Below are 24,167 nucleotides of genomic sequence, written 5' to 3'. Positions count from 1 at the left end.
TCAGCTGTTGTAATTCTAAAACCAAGCACTCGGTGACGCACGCTTAGGGAATACCGAATTAACGAATGTGATAAATGACCGCAGGCAGAGAAACATTACCACCACAGGGCTGGCACAAATATAAAGTGCTGCAGAAAGACGCGGGGAAAGCGATGGCAGCCCACTCCAGTACTCTTGCCTGGAAAATCCTATGGACGGAGGAGCCTGGTAGGCTGCAGTCCATGGGGTCGCGAAGAGTCGGACACGACTGAGCGACTTCACTTTCACTTTTCACTTTCATGCATTGGAGAAGGAAATGGCAACCCACTCCAGTGTTCTTGCCTGGAGAATCCCAGGGACGGAGGAGCCTGGTGGGCTGCCGTCTATGGGGTCGCACAGAGTCGGACACGACTGAAGCGACTTAGCAGCAGCAGCAGCAGAAAGACTGCTACCGGCTTTACGTGTGGGCTGACCAGAGGAAAACTTGGGACCGCCAAAGCCCAACACCTTGAGGACAAATGACTGCCCAAAGCTCAGGACGCTCCTCCTCCCCAGCGCAGGGCTGAACGCGGACCTTGGCGGCACGCCCCTCCAAGGCTCCGCCCCTTCGCCGGCTCACGTGACCGTGGGGGCGGGAGGACGTGCGGCGCGGGCAGGGTCGGAGCGGCGGGGTGGTTTTAACTGGGCTAGCGAGAGCCATGGCGGGATTGGTGGACTTTCAGGACGAGGAACAGGTGAAGTCCTTTCTGGAGAACATGGAAGTGGAGTGCAACTACCAGTGCTACCGCGAGAAGGACCCGGACGGTGAGCGCCGCCTGCAGGGCCTTAAGGACACGTGGAGGCTCCGGCCTCGGGGACGGGGACTGATGGGTCACGCGAGCGACCTCTGAGGGGATCTGGAAGGGGACGCGGGTGTCTGTGGGTCGCTGACTGCTGTGTGTGTGTGGGGGGGTCGCTGACTGCTGTGTGTGTGTGTAAGTAAGTAAGTAAGGGGCGGGTTGGATTCCACAGAGCTTCGGGGCACGCAGCGGGAGCATGCTCTGGCTGCCCCGAGCCCGGAGGCCTGGCGAGAAGGAAGAGAAGCGCTAGGGCATTTGGAGCAGAGAGACTACGGCTACATCAGGGAACTGATAAAATGCTCTGTCCTCGTGGAGCTTACATTCTCGTGGGGGTTATTGGAAAATAAACCTAATAAATGTTTAGAAGGTAGTAAGTGCAGTGGGAAAAAGAACTGACTGAGAGGTCTCAGCCGTTCAGGAGGGCAACTTTAAATTGAGTGGTCAGGGTGAATCTTTGAGAAGGTAGTATTTGAACAAAGTGTTGAAAAAAGTAAGGGAGGTGCATGCCAGGCAGAGGTGCATGCCAGGCAGAGGTAAGGGCTTGTGAAAAGCCCCTGAGGTATGAATGTGCCCCGTGTGTTCTGGGAACATTGAGTTGACTTCAGTTGTGGGTGGATGGTGATGTCCAGAAGGAGCCATCCAGAGCAGCCAGTACCTTTGGGTGGTTTTCTTAGTGCTTTTTTTCCCCTTTTATTTATTTATATGGCTGCACCTGGTCTTAGTTGTGGCATGCAAACTCTTAGTTGTCACATCCGGAATCTAGTTCCCTGACCAAGGATCCAGCCTGGGCCCCCCTATATTGGGAGTCTTAGCCACTGGACCACCAGGGAAGTACCCATACTTTTAAAGAAAAAAAAAAAAAGATATTGGCCCTGCCTTCTAATAGCTTGCAGCCTTGCTCCAAGCTGACCAACTACACAGAGTTGCTCTGAAGTAGGATGGCTTAACAGAATCCATGAGGTGCAGAATGGTTGGGGAAGACTCCTGGAAGAGGTCAGGAAGAATAGGCTAGTAATGCTGATTAAATGGAGGGAGTGAAGAAAATGCTCTTTCAGAAAATTGAAGTCAGAATGTAGTTAGAAATAAGATTGAGGAGGGATGGACCTTGGGCCACAGTGTGTCAGATCTTGAAGGCTGGGGTAAGGCATTTGAAAGCCGTTATTGTGTAGGCAGTGGAGAGCCATGCATGTGTTTTTGTACTCTGGAGATACACTAAGCAGTGAAGGAAGGGTGGGTGGGCATATAAGAAGTGCAGGATCCTGCTCTTGAGAGAGTCTGAGAGGAGGCAGTTTCTATAGCTAGTTCTGTAGTACTCTTCAGAATCATCATTTCTCAGCCAGATTACTGAAGTGAGTTTCTAACTTGATTCTCCATTTGCACCCTAACTCCCTTAAATCTATTCTCTACTCATAAACTGATACTTAAATTTTAATTTCATTATGTTATTTACTAGATTTTCAGATGACAGAAGAAACACATTTTTGTCCTTATTGGTGTTGGAGTGGGTCCCCTCACACATGACTTCCTCCATATTCATCCAGATACATACAGACATATTTATTAGAGTGACGTTTTAAAAATGCAAGTTGAATTATATCACTTCCCTTCATAAATCCTTCCAGTGGTTTGCCATTGACTTGGAATAAAATCCGTTTCTTCCTATCTAATGTAAGGCCCTCTGATTGGTCCCTGCCTTTTTCTCTTTTCCTGCCCCTCCTGGATCCAGCTACATTATACCTTATTTGTGTCAAGCTTATTCTCTTTTTTAAGTCTTTTTATGTACTGTTCCTTGTGCCTGAGTCTTTCTGTCTCCTTCCCATTTCATTGTCTTTAAATAGCTAGTTCATTCTTGTTATTCACATCTCAGCTCATACATTGAAATCCTCAGTGAGGCCCTACCTGATTACCCGGTCTGTGTTAACCATTTCCCCCCAAATGCCCAGCAAACTGTCATATCATCCTGTTTTATTTCACTGATGGTGTTTCTTAAGGTTTGAATGCAGCTTGTTAAGCTATTTATTTATTGTGTTTCCTCCTCTAGACTGTAACTTTTAGGAGGACAGGTGACTATATTCCCAGCAACTAAAGCAGTGTCTACTATGTTGTTGCAGGTAGATGCTCAAATATTCATTGAATGAAAGTTAACAAGAGGTGGGTGTTATTGTGGATGAAGAAAAGGTACAGAGGGGAGAGTTGTTAAGGAGAGGCTTGCTGGAAATAAGAGACTACCAAGGAGAGGGAGTCTTATTTCTAACTCCTTTGGTAGCTGCAATTTCAACTCTTTCTTCATGTACCCAGCCTGGCCAAGGATTAAGATGTAGTCATCAAAGAACTGCTTCTTGCTGCCATGAAGACTGACCTATTGGCCCTTTTGGTTCTCACTGTTTAAATGCTGAACTTCTGAGAAGTTCCAAAGCTAGCAAAGTTTCATCATTGAAGCCAGTGGATCTCTGGGCCTTGTTGACAGAGAATAGAAGGGCTGGTGAGTAGTAGAGCCATTGTAGGGGCCAAGGTCTTCCTGCTTTATACATTGCTCAGTCCCAGGCTGAGGGCAGACAGTGCCATTTGTAAGAGTGGCTGAACATGCATTTTTTGTGGTGAAGTCACCTTGCCACAACTCAGGAGGACAGAGGCTTGTCCTAATAAAAGGCACATCCGGCCTGCCACACCTGGACCCTCCCCACTCCCCCAGACTTGAACGACAATTTTTGCCCTTTCCTCACAGGTTGCTATCGGCTGGTGGACTATTTGGAAGGGATCCAGAAGAATTTTGATGAGGCTGCCAAGGTGTTGAAGTTCAACTGTGAAGAGAACAAACACAGTGATAGCTGCTACAAACTGGGGGCCTATTATGTGACTGGGAAAGGTAAGGAGGGGCCTGCTTTCTTTGGTCCTTATCATCGATGGTAGTGGTGAGGCCACATGTGAGGCTCATACTGAGTTCTCTTTACAGATGGGTCTTCACAGGCATTGGGGAAGCATGTTGTAGGAAAATTTGGAGTCAAGAGTTCAGCAAAGTGCTGGAGGGAAGAGCATAGCCTTTCAAGTTAGGCAGACCTTGTGTGTGCTCAGTCATGTCCAACTTTGTGACCCCATGGACTGTAGCCCGCCAGGCTCCTCTGCCCATGGGATTTCCCAGGCAAGAATTTTGGAGCAGGTTGCCATATCCTTCTCCAGGGGATCTTCCTGACCCAGGGATCAAACTGACATCTCCTGCATTGGCAGGCAGATTATTTTATCACTGAACCACCTGCGGAATCCCTTAGGCAGACCTTCAGTTAAGTTCAGTCGCTCAGTCCTGTCCGACTGTTTGCAACACCATGAATTGCAACACACCAGGCCTCCCTGTCCATCACCAACTCCCGGAGTTCACCCAAGCTCATGTCCATCGAGTCGATGATGCCATCCAGCCATTTCATCCTCTGTCATCCCCATCAGGGTCTTTTCCAATGAATCAACTCTTCGCATGAGGTGGCCAAATTATTGGAGTTTCAGCTTTACCATCAGTCCTTCCAATGAACACCCAGGACTGATCTCCTTTAGTATGGACTGGTTGGATCTCCTTGCAGTCCAAGGGACTCTCAAGAGTCTTCTCCAACACCGCAGTTCAAAAGCATCAATTCTGCAGCCCTCAGCTTTCTTCACAGTGCAACTCTCACATCCATACATGACCACTGGAAAAACCATAGCCTTGACTAGACGGACCTTTGTTGGCAAACTAATGTCTCTGCTTTTGAATATGCTATGTAGGTTGGTCATAACTTTCCTTCCAAGGAGTAAGTGTCTTTTAATTTCATGGCTGCAATCACCATCTGCAGTGATTTTGGAGCCCAAAAAAATAAAGTTTGACACTGCTTCCACTGTTTCCCCATCTACTTCCCATGAAGTAATGGGACCAGATGCCATGATCTTCGTTTTCTGAATGTTGAGCTTTAAGCCAACCTTTTCACTCTCTTCTTTCACTTTCATCAAGAGACTCTTTAGCGCCTCTTCACTTTCTGCCATAAGGGTGGTGTCATCTGCATATCTGAGGTGATTGATATTTCTCCCAGCAATCTTGATTCCAGCTTGTGCTTCTTCCAGCCCAGCGTTTCTCATGATGTACTCTGCATATGAGTTAAATAGGCAGGGTGACAATATACAGCCTTGATGTACTCCTTTTCCTATTTGGAACCAGTCTGTTGTTCCATGTCCAGTTCTAACTGTTGCTTCCTGACCTGCATATAGGTTTCTCAAGAGGCAGGTCAGGTGGTCTGGTATTCCCATCTCTTTCAGAATTTTCCACAGTTTATTGTGATCCACACAGTCAAAAGCTTTGGCATAGTCAATAAAGCAGAAATAGATGTTTTTCTGGAACTCTCTTCTTTTTTCCATGATCCAGCAGATGTTGGTAATTTGATCTCTGGTTCCTCTGCCATTTCTAAAACCAGCTTGAACATCTGAAAGTTCACGGTTCACATATTGCTGAAGCCTGGCTTGGAGAATTTTGAGCATTACTTTACTAGCGTGTGAGATGAGTGCAATTGTGCGGTAGTTTGAGCATTCTTTGGCATTGCCTTTCTTTGGGATTGGAATGAAAACTGACCTTTTCCAGTCCTGTGGCCACTGCTGAGTTTTCCAAATGTGCTGACATATTGAGTGCAGCATTTTCACAGCATCATCTTTCAGGATTTGAATAGCTCAACTGGAATTCCATTACCTCCACTAGCTTTGTTCGTAGTGATGCTTTCTAAGGCCCACTTGACTTCACATTCCAGGATGTCTGGCTCTAGATGAGTGATCACACCATCGTGATTATCTGGGTCGTGAAGATCATTTTTTGTACAGTTTTGTGTATTCTTGCCACCTCTTCTTAATATCTTCTGCTTCTATTAGGTCCATACCATTTCTGTCCTTTATTGAGCCCATCTTTGCATGAAATGTCCCCTTGGTAGCTCTAATTTTCTTGAAGAAATCTCTAGTCTTTCCCATTCTATTGTTTTCCTCTATTTCTTTGCATTGATCGCTGAGGAAGGCTTTCTTATCTCTCCTTGCTATTTGGAACTCTGCATTCAGATGCTTGTATCTTTCCTTTTCTCCTTTGCTTTTGGCTTCTCTTCTTTTCAGAGCTATTTGTAAGGCCTCCTCAGACAGCCATTTTGCTTTTTTGCATTTCTTTTCTATAGGGATGGTCTTGATCCCTGTGTCCTGTACATGTCATGAACCTCTGTCCATAGTTCATCAGGCACTCTATCCATCAGATCTAGTCCCTTAAATCTATTTCTCACTTCCACTGTATAATCATAAGAGATTTGATTTAGGTCACACCTGAATGGTCTAGTGGTTTTCCCTACTTTCTTCAATTTAAGTCTGAATTTGGCAATAAGGAGTTCATGATCTGAGCCACAGTCAGCTCCCAGTCTTGTTTTTGATGAAGTATAGAGCTTCTCCGTCTTTGGCTGCAAAGAATATAATCAATCTGATTTTGGTGTTGACCATCTGGTGATGTCCATGTGTAGAGTCTTCTCTTGTGTTGTTGGAAGAGGGTGTTTGTTATGACCATTGCGTTCTCTTGACAAAACTCTATTAACCTTTCCCCTGCTTCATTCCATATTCCAAGGCCAAATTTGCCTGTTACTCCAGGTGTTTCTTGACTTCCTACTTTTGCATTCCAATCCCCTATAATGAAAAGGACATCTTTTTAGGGTGTTCTAAAAGGTCTTGTAGGTCTTCATAGAACTGTTCAACTTCAGCTTCTTCAGTGTTACTGGTTGGGGCATAGACTTGGATTACTGTGATATTGAATGGTTTGCCTTGGAAATGAACAGAGATCATTCTATCGTTTTTGAGATTGCATCCAAGTACTGCATTTTGGACTCTCTTGTTGACCATGATGGCTACTCCATTTATTCTAAGGGATTCCTGCCCGCAGTAGTAGATATAATGGTCATTTGAGTTAAATTCACCATTCCAGTCCATTTTAGTTCACTGATTCCTAGAATGTCGACGTTCACTCTTGCCATCTCCTGTTTTACCACTTCCAGTTTGCCTTGATTCATGGACCTGACATTCCAGGTTCCTGTGCAATATTGCTGTTTACAGCATCGGACCTTGCTCCTATCACCAGTCACATCCACAACTGGGTATTGCTTTTGCTTTGGCTCCATCCCTTCATTCTTTCTGGAGTTGTTTCTCCACTGATCTTCTGTAGCAAATTGGGCACCTACTGACCTGGGGAGTTCCTCTTTCAGTATCCTATCATTTTGCCTTTTCATACTGTTCATGGGGTTCTCAAGGCAAGAACACTGAAGTGGTTTGCCATTCCCTTCTCCAGTGGACCACATTCTGTCAGACCTCTCCACCGTGACCCGCCTGTCTTGGGTGGCCCCACACGGCATGGCTTAGTTTCATTGAGTTAGACAAGGCTGTGGTCCGTGTGTTTAGATTGGCTAGTTTTCTGTGATTATGGTTTGTGTGTCTGCCCTCTGATGCCTCTCGCAACACCTACCGTCTTACTTGGGTTTCTCTTACCTTGGACGTGGGGTATCTCTTCAGGGCTGCTCCAGCAAAGTGCAGCCGCTGCTCCTTACCTTGGACGAGGGGTATCTCCTCACCGCCGCCCCTCCTGACCTTGAACATGGAGTAGCTCCTCTCGGCCTTCCTGCACCAGCGCAGCCACTGCTCCTTGGATGTGGGGTTGCAGACCTTAGGGAATGTTAACTCTGTGTATCAGTTATATCACCTGTAAAATGGAGAAAAAACAATACTTTCTTCATAGGTCTTTGTGAAGATTAAATAGGGTAATGTAGGTAAAGGTATCAGCATGTGCCTGGCACAGAAGAAGGGACTAGTAATCAGTTCCTTTCCATCTGTCTTTTCTCCTCATGCCTTAATTGCAGTTGATATTGAGTAGTGTTTAAGTTGCCTTGTGTTGCGTGCTGCTCATCATGTCCGACTCTTTATAGCCCCATGGACTATAGTCTACCAGGCTCCCCTGTCCATGCGATTTTTCGAGACAAGAATATTGGAGTGGGTTGCTGTTTCCTAATCTAAGGGATCTTCCTGACCCAGGGATTGAACTCACATCTCTGGTGTCTCCTGTATTGGCAGGCAGATTCTTTATTCTGTGCCTCCTAGGAATTACCTATTGCTAAATAATAAATTATCCCAACAAACCTATCATTTCACATAGTTTCTTTGGATCAGGAATTTGGGAGTGGTGAGCTGTGTGCCTCAGGGTCTCTCAATTAGGCTGCAGTCAAGACACTAGCCAGGGAGCCAGGCTGTATGTAGTCTTTTGAAGGCTTGACTGGAACTAGATTCTTCAATCCTAAGCAGGCTCACTCACTTGGCTGTGAAGGCTTCCATTCTTTGCCAGATGTTGTCAAGAGACCTTGGTTCCTTGTGACATGGATCTCTTCATGGGCTACTTGTATGTCCTTGTGACATGGCATTTGGCTTCCTCCAGAGTGAGTGATCCAAAAGAAGGATCAAGATGGAATCCACAGGGTCTTTTATAACCTACTCTTGGAAGTCACATGCTTTTCATTACTATCCCATTCTGCTTATTTGAAGTGAGTCAGTAAGTTTAGCCTGCACTAATTAGAGAGAACTAAAATTCTACCTCTTGAAAGAAGGACTATCAAGAATTTATGGGCTTGTTTGAAAACCACCACAAGTTGGGAATATAACCTAAGACAGGCAGCTCTTTTTTTTGCTGACTAGTTCATAAGCTTTTTGAGGATGATATAATTCATTCATCGCTTGTTCCTAGTGCCCAGTGAAGCCTGGTTAGAAGGACGATCAGTAAAAGTTTGCTGAAGAGGATGCCTTTTTTAAATCTCTGGAACTCTGTGGACTATTTCTGCCTTCACATGGAACATACGGTCTGTGGTAGTCTCAAATTTGAAGAAAGTTTAGCATTAACAGGAATATAAAGTTCCCTTGCTTAAGCAGAGGGGCATTTCTTTAGCCCATTTTCATTAATTTATGGTTTGTAAGTAATATATAGCTGCATTATTATTTTTTAAAAATCTGTGTGCCAATAGTAGCAGTTTAGTTAAATAATGTTACTTCCATCAACTAGAATGTTATTTAACCCATTAAAAAATAATGTTTCTAAATAGTTTTTGTTGATGTCAGGAAGAGTTTATAATATAATATTCAATGAAGAAAGCTGAACAGAAAATTATGTGTGAACTCAGCTGTACAATATAGCATGGAAAAATAAAAATGTTCCTAGATGTTAGTTTCTGAATATATGTCTTATCTTTATATCATATTTTATTATATTTTTCATAAGGACTTTTGTTGTTGTTCAGTCACTCAGTCATCTCTGACTCTTTGTGACCCCATGGACTGCAGTATGCCAGGCTTCCCTGTCTTTCACTATCTCCCAGAGCTTGCTCGAACTCATGTCCATTGAGTCGGTGATGCCATCCAACCATCTTGTCCTCTTTTCTCCTCCTGCCTTCAACCTTTCCCAGCATCAGGGTCTTTTCCAGTGAGTCAGCTTTTCGCAAAAAGTGGCCAAAGTGTTGGAGCTTCAGCATCAGCATCAGTCAGCCTCCAATGAATATTCAGAATTGATATCCTTTAGGATTGACAGGTTTGATCTCCTTGCAGTCCGAAGGACTCTCAAGAGTCTTCTCCAACACCACAGTCAAAAACTTCAGTTCTTCAGCGTTCAGCCTTCTTTATGGTCCAACTCCCACTTCCAGACATGACTGCTGGAAAAACCATAGCTTTGACTAGATGGACCTTTGTTGGCAAAGTAATATCTCTGCTTTTTAATATGTTGTCTAGGTTGGTCATAGCTTCTCTTCTAAGGAGCAAGCATCTTTTAATTTCATGGCTGAAGTCACCATATGCAGTGATTTTGGAGCCCAAGAAGATAAAGTCTGTCACTGTTTCCATTGCTTCCCCATCTGTTTGCTGTGAAGTGATGGGACTGGATGCCATGATCTTCGTTTTTTGTATGTTGAGTTTTAAGCCAGCTTTTTCACACTCCTCTTTTACCTTCGTAAAGAGGCTCTTTAGTTCCTCTTTGCTTTCTGTCATAGGGTTGTGTCATCTGCATATCTGAGGTTATTGATATTTCTAGCAGTCTTGATTTCAGCTTGTGCTTCATCCAGTTTGGCATTTCACATGATGTACTCTGCACATGATTGTACTTCGTCTACATATGATTCATCTGCCTGCCTGCATATGCTTCATCTTCATATGCTTGTGCTTCACCCATGCATTTTGCATGATGTACTCTGCATAAAGCAAAATGATTGTCTAAGGAGGCCTTACAAATAGCTGAGCAGAGAAGCCAAAGGCAAAGGAGAAAAGGAAAGAGATACCCATTTAAATGCAGAGTTCCAAAGAAGAGCAAGGAGAGATAACAAAGCCGTCCTCAGAATATATTTTTCCATCCTCTCACTTTCAGTCTGTATGTGTCTTTAGGTCTGAAGTGGGTTTCTTGCAGACAGTGTATATATGGGTCTTGTTTTTGTATCCATTCAGCCAGTCTGTGTCTTTTGGTTGGAGCATTTAATCCATTTACATTTAAAGTAATTATTGATATATATGTTCCTATTGCCATTTTCTTAATTGTTTGGGGTTGAGTTTGTAGATCTTTTTCTTCTCTTGTATTTCTTGACTATATAAGTTCCTTTAACATTTGTTGTAAAGCTGGTTTGGTGGTACTGAATTCTCTTAACTTTTGCTTGTCTGAAAAGCTTTTTATTTCTCCATCAATTTTGAATGAGATCCTTGCTGGGTACAGTAATCTTGGTTGTAGATTTTTCCCTTTCAGTACTTTAAATATATCCTGCCATTGCCTTCTGGCCTGCAGAGTTTCTATTGAAAGATCAGCTGTTAAACATATGGGGTTTCCCTTGAATGTTACTTGTTGCTTTTCCCTTGCTGCTTTTAATATTCTTTCTTTGTGTTTAGTCTTTGTTATTTTGATTAGTATGTGTCTTGGAGCGTTTCTCCTTGGGTTTATCCTGTATGGGACTCTTTGCACCTGTTGGACTTGATTGACTATTTCCTTTTCCATGTTGGGGAAATTTTCAACTATAATCTATTCAAAACTTTTCTCATACCCTTTCTTTTTCTCTTCTTCTTCTGGGACCTCTATAATTCAATTATTGGTGCATTTGATATTGTCCCAGAGGTCTCTGAGACTATCCTCAGTTCTTTTCATTCCTTTACTTTTTTTCATTCTGATCTTCAGAAGTTATTTCCACCATTTTATCTTCCAGCTCACTGATTTGTTCTTCTGCTTCAGATATTCTGCTATTGATTCCTTCTAGAGTATTTTTAATTTCAGTAATTGTGTTGTTTGTCTCTGTATGTTTATTCTTTAATTCTTCTAGATCTTTGTTAATTGATTCTTGCATTTTCTCCATTTTGTTTTCAAGGTTTTTGATCATCTTGACTGTCATTATTCTGAATTCTTTTTCAGATAGTTTGCCTGTTTCCTTTCATTTATTTGGACTTCTGTGTTTCTAGTTTGTTCCTTCATCTATGTAGTATTTCTCTGCCTTTTCCTTTTTTTTTTTAAACTTACTGTTTGAGGTCTCCTTTTCCCAGGCTTCAGGGTTGAATTCTTTCTTCTTTTTGGTTTCTTCCCTCCTCAGGTTGGTCCAGAGATTTGCGTAAGCTTCGTATAGGGTGAGATTTGTGCTGAGTTTTTTTTTTCCTCTCTGATAGGCAAGGCTGTGTGAGGTGGTAGTCCTGTCTGCTGATGATTAGGTTTGTATTTTTCTTTTGTTGTTTAGATGAAGCGTCCTGCACAGGGTGCTACTGGTGGTTGGGTGATGCCGGGTCTTGTATTCAAGTGGTTTCCTTTGTGTGAGTTCTCACCGTTTGATGCCTCCTAGGGAGAAGGCGATGGCACCCCACTCCAGTACTCTTGCCTGGAAAATCCCATGGATGGAGGAGCCTGGTAGGCTGCAGTCCATGGGGTCGCTAGGAGTCGGACATGACTGAGCGACTTCACTTTTACTTTTCAGTTTCGTGCATTGGAGAAGGAAATGGCAACCCACTCCAGTGTTCTTGCCTGGAGAATCCCAGGGACGGGGGAGCCTGGTGGGCTGCCATCTATGGGGTCACACAGAGTTGGACACGACTGAAGTGACTTAGCAGCAGTAGCAGCAGGGTTAGTTCTCTGGTAGTCTAGGGTCTTGGAATCAGTGCTCCCGCTCCAAAGGCTCAGAGCTTGATCTCCGGTGAGGAACGAAGATTCTACAAATGGTTATGGCATTAAGTGAGATTAAAACAGATATCCAGTAATCAGAAACCAAACAAATGGCAATTACAAAATCAGGCAAATAATAATTAAAATAATGGAATATACACGTACACATATATACCGCTGAGCAAAGTCAAAACAGTCCAACAGAAATAAAGTACAGTTGATTGACTTGGCGAACAAAGGAAGTAATAAATTATATTTACCAGTTAAGAACAAATTTAACTAAAGCACAAACTGGAAAACAAAACTAAAGCAAGGTGCCAAGTGGGGAATAAAGCAGTGAAAACAAAACTAACAAATATGTTGAGAGGAAAGAAAGAATACATATGCGAAGTCAAAAAGAGGTAGATAAAGAAGATTTATATACATTAAAGATTAACTGCAAGAGGAAAAGAACAGTAGGAAAAGCAAACAAAGGGATAAACTTAGAAAAAATAATAATAGGTTTAAAAAATTAAAATTAAAAAAAGAAAAGAAAAAAAGGAAGACACAGAACTGACTTCCCTGGTGGTTCAGACGGTAAACTGTCTGTCTACAATGCGGGAGACGTGGGTTCGATCCCTGGGTCGGGAAGTTCCCTGGAGAAGGAAAAGGCAACTCACTCCAGTACTCTTGCCTAGAAAATCCCACGGACAGAGAAGCCTGGTGTCCATGGGTAGCAAAGAGTCGGACATGACTGAGCAACTTCACTTTCACTTTCAATGTAGAGGCAGAGGTTTATAACAACAATAAAAAATGTGACAGAGAAAAATCTCAAAAACTTAATTAGATTTCATAGTGCCAAAGGAGAAAAGGAAAGATATAAGCATCTAAATGCAGAGTTCCAAAAGCAAGGAGAGATAAGAAAGCCTTCCTCAGCGATCAATGCAAAGAAATAGAGGAAAACAATAGAATGGGAAAGACTAGAGATCTCTTCAAGAGAATTAGAGATACCAAGGGAACATTTCATGCAAAGATGGGCTCAATAAAGGACAGAAATGGTATGGACCTAACAGAAGCAGAAGATATTAAGAAGAGCTGGCAAGAACACACAAAACTGTACAAAAGTGATCTTCACGACCCAGATAATCACGATGGTGTGATCACTCATCTAGAGCCAGACATCCTGGAATGTGAAGTCAGGTGGGCCTTAGAAAGCATCACTATGAACAAAGCTGGTGGAGGTGATGGAATTCCAGTTGAGCTATTTCAAATCCTGAAAGATGATGCTGTGAAAGTGCTGCACTCAATATGCCAGCAAATTTGGAAAACTCAGCAGTGGCCACAGGACTGGAAAAGGTCAGTTTTCATTCCAATCCCAAAGGCAATGCCAAAGAATGCTCAACTGCTAAGTTACTTCAGTCGTGTCCAACTCTGTGCGACCCCATAGATGGCAGCCCACCAGGCTCCCCCGTCCCTGGGATTCTCCATGAAAGTGAAAAGTGAAAGTGAAGTCACACAGTCGTGTCCGACTCTTAGCGACCCCATGGACTGCAGCCTACCAGGCTCCTCCATCCATGGGATTTTTCAGGCAAGGGTACTGGAGTGGGGTGCCATTGCCTTCTCCGAAGAATGCTCAAACTACCACACAATTGCACTCATCTCACATGCTAGTAAAGTAATGCTCAAAATTCTCCAAGCCAGGCTTCAGCAATACATGAACCGTGAACTCCGTGATGCTCAAGCTGGTTTTAGAAAAGGCAGAGGAACCAGAGATCAAATTACCAACATCTGCTGGATCATGGAAAAAGCAAGAGAGTTCCAGAAAAACATCTATTTCTGCTTTATTGACTATGCCAAAGCCTTTGACTGTGTAGATCACAATAAACTGTGGAAAATTCTGAAAGAGATGGGAATACCAGACCACCTGACCTGCCTCTTGAAACCTATATGCAGGTCAGGAAGCAACAGTTAGAACTGGACATGGAACAACAGACTGGTTCCATATAGGAAAAGGAGTACGTCAAGGCTGTATACTGTCACCCTGCTTATGTAACTTATATACAGAGTACATCATGAGAAACGCTGGGCTGGAAGAGGCACAAGCTGGAATCAAGACTGCCGGGAGAAATACCAATAACCTCAGAAATGCAGATGACACCACCCTTATGGCAGAAAGTGAGGAGGAGCTAAAGAGTCTCTTGATGAAAGTAAAAGAGGAGAGTGAAAAAGTTGGCTTAAAGCTCAACATTCAGAAAACGAAGATCATGGCATCTGGTCCCATCACTTCATGGGAAACAGATGGGGAAACAGTGGAAACAGTGTCAGACTTTATTTTTTTGGGCTCCAAAATGACTGCAGCTGGTGATTGCAGCCATGACATTAAGAGACGCTTACTCCTTGGAAGGAAAATTACGACCAGCCTAGATAGCATATTCAAAAGCAGAGACATTACTTTGCCAACAAAGTTCTGTCTAGTCAAGGGTGTGGTTTTTCCAGTGGTCATGTATGGATGTGAGAGTTGGACTGTGAAGAAAGCTGAGTGCCGAAGAATTGATGCTTTTGAACTGTGGTGTTGGAGAAGACTCTTGAGAGTCCCTTGGTCTGCAAGGAGATCCAACTAGTCTGTTCTAAAGAAGATCAGTCCTGAGTGTTCATTGGAAGGACTGATGGTAAAGCTGAAACTCCAATACTTTGGCCATCTCTTGCAGAGTTGACTCATTGGAAAAGACTCTGATGCTGGGAGGGATTGGGGGCAGGAGGAGAAGGGGACGACAGAGGATGAGATGGCTGGATGGCGTCACCGACTCGATGGATATGAGTTTGAGTAAACTCCAGGAGTTGGTGATGGATAGGGAGGCCTGACGTGCTGCAATTCATGGGGTCGCAAAGAGTCGAACACAACTGAGCGACTGAACTAACTGACTGAACTGACCACAGAGGGAGGAAAAAAGAAAAAAAAAAATTTTAAATCCAAAGAATCTACAGAACAAGTCAAAGCATAAGAATAATAGTTTTTCTTGAGTCACTATTGTCAGAGTCCTTTCCCTCGCTGGGAGTCACAGTCCACCTCACCTCGCTAGGATGCCCTCCAACACTGTGCTGATCTCTGGACGTGCTGTGGGGCAGCTCAGATTCTAATCTGGTCCTACTCCTGTGTGTTCTTGCCTCCAATGTCCACAGCTATCAAAACTATTACGTTTTCTTTTGTGGGAGCTCTCAGTGACCTTTTATATATTCCATAGACACAGAGTCTGCCTAGTTGATCGTGTGGATTTAATCTGCAGCTTGTACAGCTGATGGGAGGGTTTTGGGGGTTCTTCCTTATCCATACTGCTCCTGGGTTTCAACTGTGGTTTTATTTCCACCTCTGCATGTGGGTCGTCCACTGGGATTTGCTTCTGAGGCTGCCCTGGAGGATTTGGGTTTGTCCCTCTGAGGGCAAGGTGTGGAGGTTGGTGCAGCTTTTTGGGTCTCAGGGGTTCTGGCAGCACCAGGTACTCAGGGGAGTTGGCAGCTAGGGCAGCAGGAAATACAGTGCTTTAGAAGGATATGGCTACCAGTATTGGCCAATACGCTCCAGAATTCTTGCCTGGAGAACCCCCCTCCCTGACAGAGAAGCCTGGCAGGCCACAGTTTATAGGGTCTGAAAGAGTCAGACATAACTGAAGCAACTCTGCGTGCATAGATGCAAGACTTTTTTTGCCTGTAGCAGCTCTGCCCCAATGAGAGTTGAGCATGAAGGTGGTGCTTGGCTTGCGGGTACCCTGGTGGCGCCAAGTGTGCAGGGACATGGACTGCCTCAGCTGCAGGAGTTATCACCTTATCAGAATTTTTTTGTGAGCCTCTTGTAGCTGGCAATCAGAAGCCCTCTTTGGCCAGTCTTTCTCCGTAGCTCTGCCCATTCAGGTGCTTAGAGGGCTCCCTTGCCTGGGGTCCTTCTCTGTTATTCCATGCATCAGGCACTTAAAGGGGCATCCTCGATGGGGTCCTACTCTGTAGTTCAGGTGCATCAGTCACTTAAAGGGGCACCCTGGGTGGGGCCCTGCCCTGTAGTGATTCAGGCATTTGATGGGCCAGCCTCTGTATTGTTCAGCTGCCGATGCTGGCTTGTGGAGAGAAGCTATGGTGATGGCTCCACCCCGTAGGCACGACTCAGCAGTATTCCATGTATCCATGGCTGTCCAGCTTTCTTCTACAGGCATTTCCCACCACAGTCTCCTCCCTCACATCCTCTCAATCCATCTCTCCGCAGTCAACAGCAGCCCTTGCCCTCGGGTTGCTCCACAATCCCTAAACTCCAGCTCCCCGCCACTGCCCCTTCCAGGGCACCTGCATCCCTGTCTGGAGTATGTATGGCTGCAGCAGGACTATCTGATTCTCATTCCATTTAGGCTGCCACAGATCAGCTGTTTCACTTTCAGCCTTAAATGTTTCTCCTCTGGCTCAGACAAGTGACCCGACGTGGGGCTTGGACCCCTGCTTCAGTTTCCCCACCTGCCAAGGGCAGGTCCAGTCCTCCTGACACTCCTGTTCTTCCCCCTAGTTCCTTCTCCTACCAAGTTTTGCGTGGTTCTATATATTATTTTCCTCCGGTCAGGTACTCCGGTCCACTCTCAGCTGCTGTTCTGTATGCATTTCTGTGTCTGAAAGTGTATTCCTGATGTATCTGTGGAGAGAGATGTACTCCACGTCCACTACTCTTCCACCATCTTATTCTTCCATGAAATTCTTAATTGTTTTCTCTCAAATTATTATGCCCCTGTTGTCTTTCAGTTTAGCAAGTGGTGTCTCTCCCTACTGAGTAGCTCATGACCAGTTTGTCTTTAAAATATGTTTCAAATCTATCCTCTCTTCTTTTCCTGCTACTATAGTTATTCAAGCCACCTTTCTTTCCTGCATCATTAATTCGGGTCTCTAATCATCTTTCCATTAAGCAACTGAAATGAACTTTTAAGGATATAAACCATGGATTCCACAAAATATATGAAGCAACTGCTTTTAGACATTGGGAGATAACTCAGTGCGGTAGTGTGATCCCTGAGAAAAGGGGAACACACAGGATGAGCCCCACGCTTTGGCTTTCTGCCTGGAGGTACTTTTCAGACTAGGAAGAAAGGTAGAAGCCAAGTAGATTGTGATACTCTTGCTGAATGGATGAGGCATAGGTCAGAGTTTCTGGCCACTGAGGGAAGATCAGGCCTCAGAAGGTCAAGCCTCAGAAGGATCAGGCTGATTCACCAGTGAATGAATAGTTACCTGCCAGAACAAAACTCAGCAGTCTTTGGTAAAAGGTGAGAGATTTATGTGATATGAAGAGAAACCAGAGTATAGTAGTTTGTAAGGGAATACAACAAAACCCAGACTGAATAAAGTATCATCTACAATGTGCAGGAATAAGGAATTACTAAACATTAAAAAAAAAAAAAAATCAGTCAATAGAAACAGACCCAGATGTGACAGGAATGTTGGAATTAACTGTCAAAATACTTTTAAAACAGGGAAATAAGTATGTTAAAGAATTTAAACAAAAAATGGACACAATGAATGAACAGATGGGCAATCGCATCAGAGAAACTGAAACTATTAAGAATCAAATGAACTCCTGTGATTGAAAAATATAATATTTGAAATGAAAAATTCACTGGATAGGCTTAACAACAAATAGAACACTTCAAAAGCAAATAAACAGTGAATCTGAAAGATCAGTGAACTTAGAGGATTGTAGATTTTCTCTTAAACTGAAGCACTGAGACAAAAAAAGCAGAAAACTTTCCCAACCGTCAGAGTCTCAGCCCATAGGGTTCAGTGTCCCTTAATCTAACACAGCGTGTGTTGGAGCCCAGAAAGAAAATAGATTGGGACAGAAAAAAAATTTTTGAAGAAATGATAGTATAAATTTTCCAAATGATGGAGCCAGGACTGGAGCCTCAGTTTTCTGCCTGCAGAGCTCAGGCTTCATTAACCTTGTTTCCTGTATCTCTCTGAGTTGAAATAATGTATCTAACAAAAAGTAGAAGGCAGGAGAAGAGAGGTGGGGAGAAGTAGGAGAATTCCCCTTTTATAGTTGTGAGTCAATACTGTCTGAAATTTGGTTAAAACAAAATAAAAGTGGAATCCCCTGGCAGTCCAGTGGTTAGGACTCTGTGCTTCTGCTGCACCACCATGAAACACCCCCCGGCCCCAGCCCCTTGCCTCCGGCCAAAAACCCGGTAACTTTAACATTTAAATGTTTTTAATAATTTATAACTCCAGGGCCTCATTTAGGAAATATCTCTGTTGAAGAAATACTCATTTGAAGTTAGCAGTTTGTCTTAATAAATGCAAGTAAAATCAAAGTTAAATTTTTTATTTACAAGTAGCATGTGTAATCTGGTTTTCCAAAGTGCAGTTGACCTTCAAACAACACGGGTTTGAATGATGCAGGTTCACTTCCATGGGGATTTTTTCAACAATAAATACAATAGTAATGCTCCGTGATTTCCATCCCCTGTTGGTTCAGTCTGGGTGCACAGGAGCACATTTAGGGAAGGCTGACTCTTAAGCTAGTCTCGGATTTTCAGATTTTTGGCTGCATGGAGAGTGGGTGTCCCTCACAGCTTTCAAGAGTCAACTGTACTTCTATCTAGCTATCCATTCAGCCAGCCAACATTTAATTCAAACACATACTACAAAGATGACTGGAATGGTGTTCTCTTAATGATGTTTTTTTCCTAGGTGGTGTATTTGGGATGACTTCTTTAAAAACTAATGTTGAGATATGTTTCTCTTTTTTTTAGGAATGAGGGATTTTGAGAATAGGGGATTTGAAATGTTCTGTTAAAACAAACAAACAAACAAAAACTAAAGAAAAAAGCAGGCCCTGTCACCACCTCTGCTTAAAATGATCCATTAGCAGTTTTCCATTGCTCCGAGGTTAAAGTACAGGGTCCTTAAGAAGACCCATCAGACCCTGCGTGAGCTAGCCCCTGCCTGCCTCACCGCCCTTCCTTAGTGATTTCTGAGTTCTAGCACATGGGCTCCTTTTCTCTCTGTATTCTGTTCCTGCTGCTGGGAACAGTTTTCTTTGCCTTTTTTTTTTCCCCACTCCATATTTTTCTTTTCATTCTTTTTTCCATTATTTCACAGCTCAAATGTCACTTCTTTGGAGAAATTTTCCTTTACGTCACCTCTTAGTTCAGAGCCTTGATCATTCTCATAGCATCCTGTACTCTTTCTCCATATGCTTGTCACACTTAGAATCATACATTTACTTGTGTGGTGTTTAATGTCTGTTTTATTAGACCACAAAATCCACAAGGGCAGGGTCATTATCTTTTTATTCCTTAGAACCTAGCATAGTAATTGGCAATTAATATATATTCAGTATATATTTAAATTAACAAACATTTGGCGAAGTGCTTATAAGATGCCGTGATCTTGCTGTTATCCCAGAGGTAAATATCATTTACCAATAAGGACGAAGCTAAGGCTGAGAAGCTAGTCATTTCACCCTTTTTACCTGTTTGGGCTTCCTTATAAGATACCATTTGAGCAGAAGATTCCGTGGCTGAAAAAGCTGTAAGTTCTGTGTACTATGACAGGCCATCTTCTTTTCATGCTGCTTTAGCTCAAGGTTTATGAACTTTATTTGGGAATTGCTTCCTGACTTTGACCTGAGACATTCAGGTTCTGTCCTGGCTTGGATTGACTTTTTTTCTTTCTTCCCAGGTGGACTATCCCAGGATCTGAAAGCTGCTTCCAACTGCTTTCTGATGGCATGTGAGAAGCCGGGAAAGAAGTCCACCGAAGCATGCCACAATGTTGGTCTCCTGGCACATGATGGACAGGTCAATGAGGATGGCCAGCCCAATCTGGAGAGGGCCAGAGACTACTACACAAGGGCCTGTGATGGCAACTATGCTGCTAGCTGTTTCAACCTCAGTGCCATGTTCCTGCAGGGTGCCCCCAGCTTTCCCAAGGACATGGGCCTGGCATGCAAATACGCAATGAAAGCCTGTGACTTGGGCCATGTCTGGGCCTGTGCTAATGCCAGCCGCATGTACAAGCTTGGGGATGGTGTCGATAAGGACGAAGCGAAGGCTGAGGAACTAAAAAATCGGGCCCGGCAGCTGCACAAAGAACAGCAGAAAAGTGTCCAGCCTTTAACGTTTGGCTAGGGTGGCCCACCCTCCCATGCTACAGACAGCTTGATGCTGGCACCTCCTATTTCTGATGGAGCCCTTGAAGGTCGACTTGCTAGAGAAGAAAGACTTGGTGTTTAATATTAGTAACTCTGATTACATAGACCCATTGCTCCCCAGTGTCACCTGCTCAGATGTAGTCTAAAATGTTTATTTTGGTCAATATTTGTTTATCTGGTGTGATCCACATTTATAAGATCTTGGTTCTCAAACTCTTTTCCTTTTCCGTGAAAAACAGCAGACTAGTGAGCCATAAAGATTGTGGGGGTGGGAAAGAGAGAGCAGGAAACTGGAAAAATTAGTAGCCACAGGCCTGAAGGAATCACCATCATCATCATTATTTTTAGTTGGGAGAGCTTAAAAAAATCAAAGTATCTTGATTTACATAATAGCGGGTTTAAGGAGCTAAGAACAGTTAAATAGTCAGGACTGCCACCTGCTGACTTATGCAGTCATTGGTGTGGGCTGCTTTTTTGTTTTTAGAGTCAGATTTTTCAATAAATTCAGAGATTGGGAGTTATGTGTGATGTAAAGATAAAGGTCATTATGCTTCTGAGTTGCTCAAGAGGGTATAACAGAAAACTTCCGTTAGTGGAGACATTCACATGTTAAAAATAACATCCTCAGGCCACTCATTTGGTACTGTTAGTAAAGTAACTTACTTACCCCAGAAATCTGTAAGCAAGGGATTTATGATACGTTTTGTCTCTCAGAACTGAACCTTTTTCACTGTTCTTGTGAATAAACTATCTTGATTGGTTAGTGTGTGCCTGCTAAGTCGCTTCAGTCGTGTCCAACTCTTTATTACCCTAGGAGCTGTAGCCCCCTAGGCTTCTCTGTCCATAGCGATTCTCTGGGCAAGAATACTGGAGTGGGTTGCCATGCCCTACTGGGGCATCCTCCTGACCCAGGGATTGAACCTGAGTCTCTTATGTCTCCTGCACTGGCAGTTGGGCTCTTTACCACTAGCTCCACGTGGTAAGCCCTGATTGATTAGTAGTTTGTCCTATTCTCTCCAGATTCTTGGTAGGGTAGAAATGATTTTCTTTGTGGTGGTTGTGCCTTTTAAGAATATTTGCTTTTTCTGTTATCTTCCTTACTTGACACTAGGGGGCGAGCTTGTCATTTTTCTGCAGATGACATGATCCTTATTTTTGTCATCACTTAAGGTTTTAGGCGGAGAAGGCAATGGCAACCCACTCCAGTACTCTTGCCTGGAGAATCCCATGGACGGAGGAGCCTGGTAGGCTACAGTCCATGGGGTTGCTAAGGGTTGGACACGACTGAGCGACTTCACTTTCACTTTTCACTTTCATGCATTGGAGAAGGAAATGGCAACCCACTCCAGTATTCTTGCCTGGAGAATCCCAGGGACAGAGGAGCCTGGTGGGCTGCCGTCTGTGGGGTCGCACAGAGTCAGACATGACTGATGCGACTTAGCTGCAGCAGCAAGGTTTTAGGGCTTTCTGTTTTGCAGCTGTTTTAGAAGGAAGGCAGGCTATATGAAGGTACTTGTAAGCACAGCCTGCTTGCTTCTCAAGTTGATATAAGACAGAGACTTCCCAAGAGCAGAGAAGCTTTAAAGAATGACTTTAGTTTTAAAATATAAAGTAATTTTTGTTGTGGTTAAGATAAATGGTGTAGACGAACAAGCATATAAAGAGTTCTCAACATCAACGGTCATTGAGTTCAGTCAGTTCAGTCACTCAGTCGTGTTCGACTCTTTCCAACCCCATGAACTGCAGCACGCCAGGCCTCCCTGTCCATCACCAACTCCCAGAGTTCACTCAAACTCAAGTCCATCGAATCGGTGATGCCATCCAGCCATCTCAAACTCTGTCGTCCCCTTCTCCTCCTGCCCGCAATCCCTCCCAGCATCAGAGTCTTTTCCAATGAGTCAACTCTTTGCATCAGGTGGCCAAAGTATTGGAGTTTCAGCTTTACCATCAGTCCTTCCAAAGAACACCCAGGACTGATCTCTTTTAGAATGGGCTGCTTGGATCTCTTTGCAGTCCAAGGGACTCTCAAGAGTCTTCTCCAACACCACAATTCAAAAGCATCAATTCTTCGGCGCTCAGCTTTTCTTCACAGTCCAACTTTCACATCCGTACATGACCACTGGAAAAACCATAGCCTTGACTAGACAGAACTTTGTTGACAAAGTAATGTCTCTGCTTTTGAATATGCTATCTAGGCTGGTCATAACTTTCTTTCCAAGGAGTAAGCGTCTTTTAATTTCATGGCTGCAATCACCAGCTGCAGTGATTTTGGAGCCCCCAAAAATAAAGTCTGACACTGTTTCCACTGTTTCCCCATCTATTTCCCATGAAGTGATGGGACCAGATGCCATGATCTTCATTTTCTGAATGTTGAGCTTTAAGCCAACCTTATCACTCTCCTCTTTCACTTTCATCAAGAGACTCTTTAGCTCCTCTTCACTTTGTGCCATAAGGGTGGTGTCCTCTGCATATCTGAGGTTATTGATATTTCTCCCAGCAATCTTGATTCCAGCTTGTGCTTCTTCCAGCCCAGCATTTCTCATGATGTACTCTGCATATAAGTTAAATAGGCAGGGTGACGATATACAGCCTTGACGTACTCCTTTTCCTATTTGGAACCAGTCTGTTCCATGTCCAGTTCTAACTGTTGCTTCCTGACCTGCATATAGGTTTCTCAAGAGGCAGGTCAGGTGATCTGGTATTCCCATCTCTTTCAGAATTTTCTAGTTTATTGTGATCCACACAGTCAAAGGCTTTGGCATAGTCAATAAAGCAGAAATAGATGTTTTTCTGGAACTCTCTTGCTTTTTCAATGATCCAGCAGATGTTGGCAATTTGATCTCTGGTTCCTCTGCCTTTTCTAAAACCAGCTTGAACATCTGGAAGTTCATGGTTCACATATTGCTGAAGCCTGGCTTGGAGAATTTTGAGCATTACTAGCATGTGAGATGAGTGCAGTTGTGCGGTAGTTTGAGCATTCTTTGGCATAGCCTTTGGGATTGGAATGAAAACTGACCTTTTCCAGTCCTGTGGCTTGGAAAACTGCTGAGTTTTCCAAATGTGCTGGCATATTGAGTGCATCACTTTCACAGCATCATCTTTCAGGATTTGAAATAGCTCAACTGGAATTCCATCACCTCCACTAGCTTTGTTTGTAGTGATGCTTTCTAAGGCCCACTTGACTTCACATTGCAGGATGTCTGTCTCTAGGTCAGTGATCACACCATCATGATTATCTGGGTCGTGAAGATCTTTTTTGTACAGTTCTTCTGTGTATTCTTGCCATCTCTTCTTAATATCTTCTGCTTCTGTTAGGTCCATACCATTTCTGTCCTTTATCGAGCCCGTCTTTGCATGAAATGTTCCCTTGGTATGTCTAATTTTATTGAAGTCTGGGAAATGCAAATCAAAACCACAATGAGATAATTACCTCGTACCTGTCAGGATGGCTCTTACCAAAAAAAAAGAAAAAACGTGTATTGGAGAATATGTGGAGAAATGGAAAGCCTCATACTTTGTTAGTGGGAATATAAAATAGTGCAACCACTACTGCATATTGAAAACAATATGGCAGTTTCTCAAAAAATTAAACAAAATTACCATATGGTCCAGTAATTCCACTTCTGCATATATATCTGGAAATATTGATAGCCGGGTCTCCAAGAAATACTTGTACACCCATGTTTATAGCAGCATTCACAAAAGCCAGAAGTCAGAAGCAACCCAACGTTTATAAATGGGTGAATAGATAGGCAAAATGAATATACATGCAATGGAATGTTATTCAGCCTTGAAGGGAATTCTGACATGCTATAAGACTGGTGAACTTTGACATTATGCTAAGTAAAATAAGCCCATCACAAAAAGAAGTATTGTATGATTCCACTTAGATGAGGTATTTTAATCTTATAAATACCTTAACTCATAAACTGAAAGTAGAAGGGTGGTTGCCACTTGTTAGGAGGTGGGGGAAGAAGGGAGTTGTTTAATGAGTAATACTGTTTAGATTTTGAAGATGAAA

The 24,167-nt window shown here is 43.4% G+C and overlaps 1 protein-coding gene across 1 annotated transcript; it reads left to right on the top strand.

The window, feature by feature from the left end:
• Positions 1 to 620: 620 nt before the first annotated feature.
• COA7 (cytochrome c oxidase assembly factor 7) lies at positions 621 to 20,909 on the top strand. The gene is made up of 3 exons (XM_086388746.1): positions 621 to 783; positions 3,544 to 3,684; positions 19,675 to 20,909. The coding sequence occupies exons 1-3, from the start codon at positions 678 to 680 to the stop codon at positions 20,121 to 20,123; spliced, it is 696 nt and encodes a 231-aa protein (XP_086244872.1). The 5' UTR covers positions 621 to 677; the 3' UTR covers positions 20,124 to 20,909.
• Positions 20,910 to 24,167: the final 3,258 nt, after the last annotated feature.

Source organism: Bos grunniens, chromosome 3 (assembly GCF_055505025.1).
Source record: "Bos grunniens cultivar Pamir isolate PY7600 chromosome 3, Bosgru_T2T1.0, whole genome shotgun sequence".
In the NCBI taxonomy this organism is placed as follows: domain Eukaryota; kingdom Metazoa; phylum Chordata; class Mammalia; order Artiodactyla; family Bovidae; genus Bos; species Bos grunniens.
The sequence above is the reverse complement of the archived record's forward strand: the minus strand, read 5'-3'. Positions and strand labels throughout refer to the sequence as shown.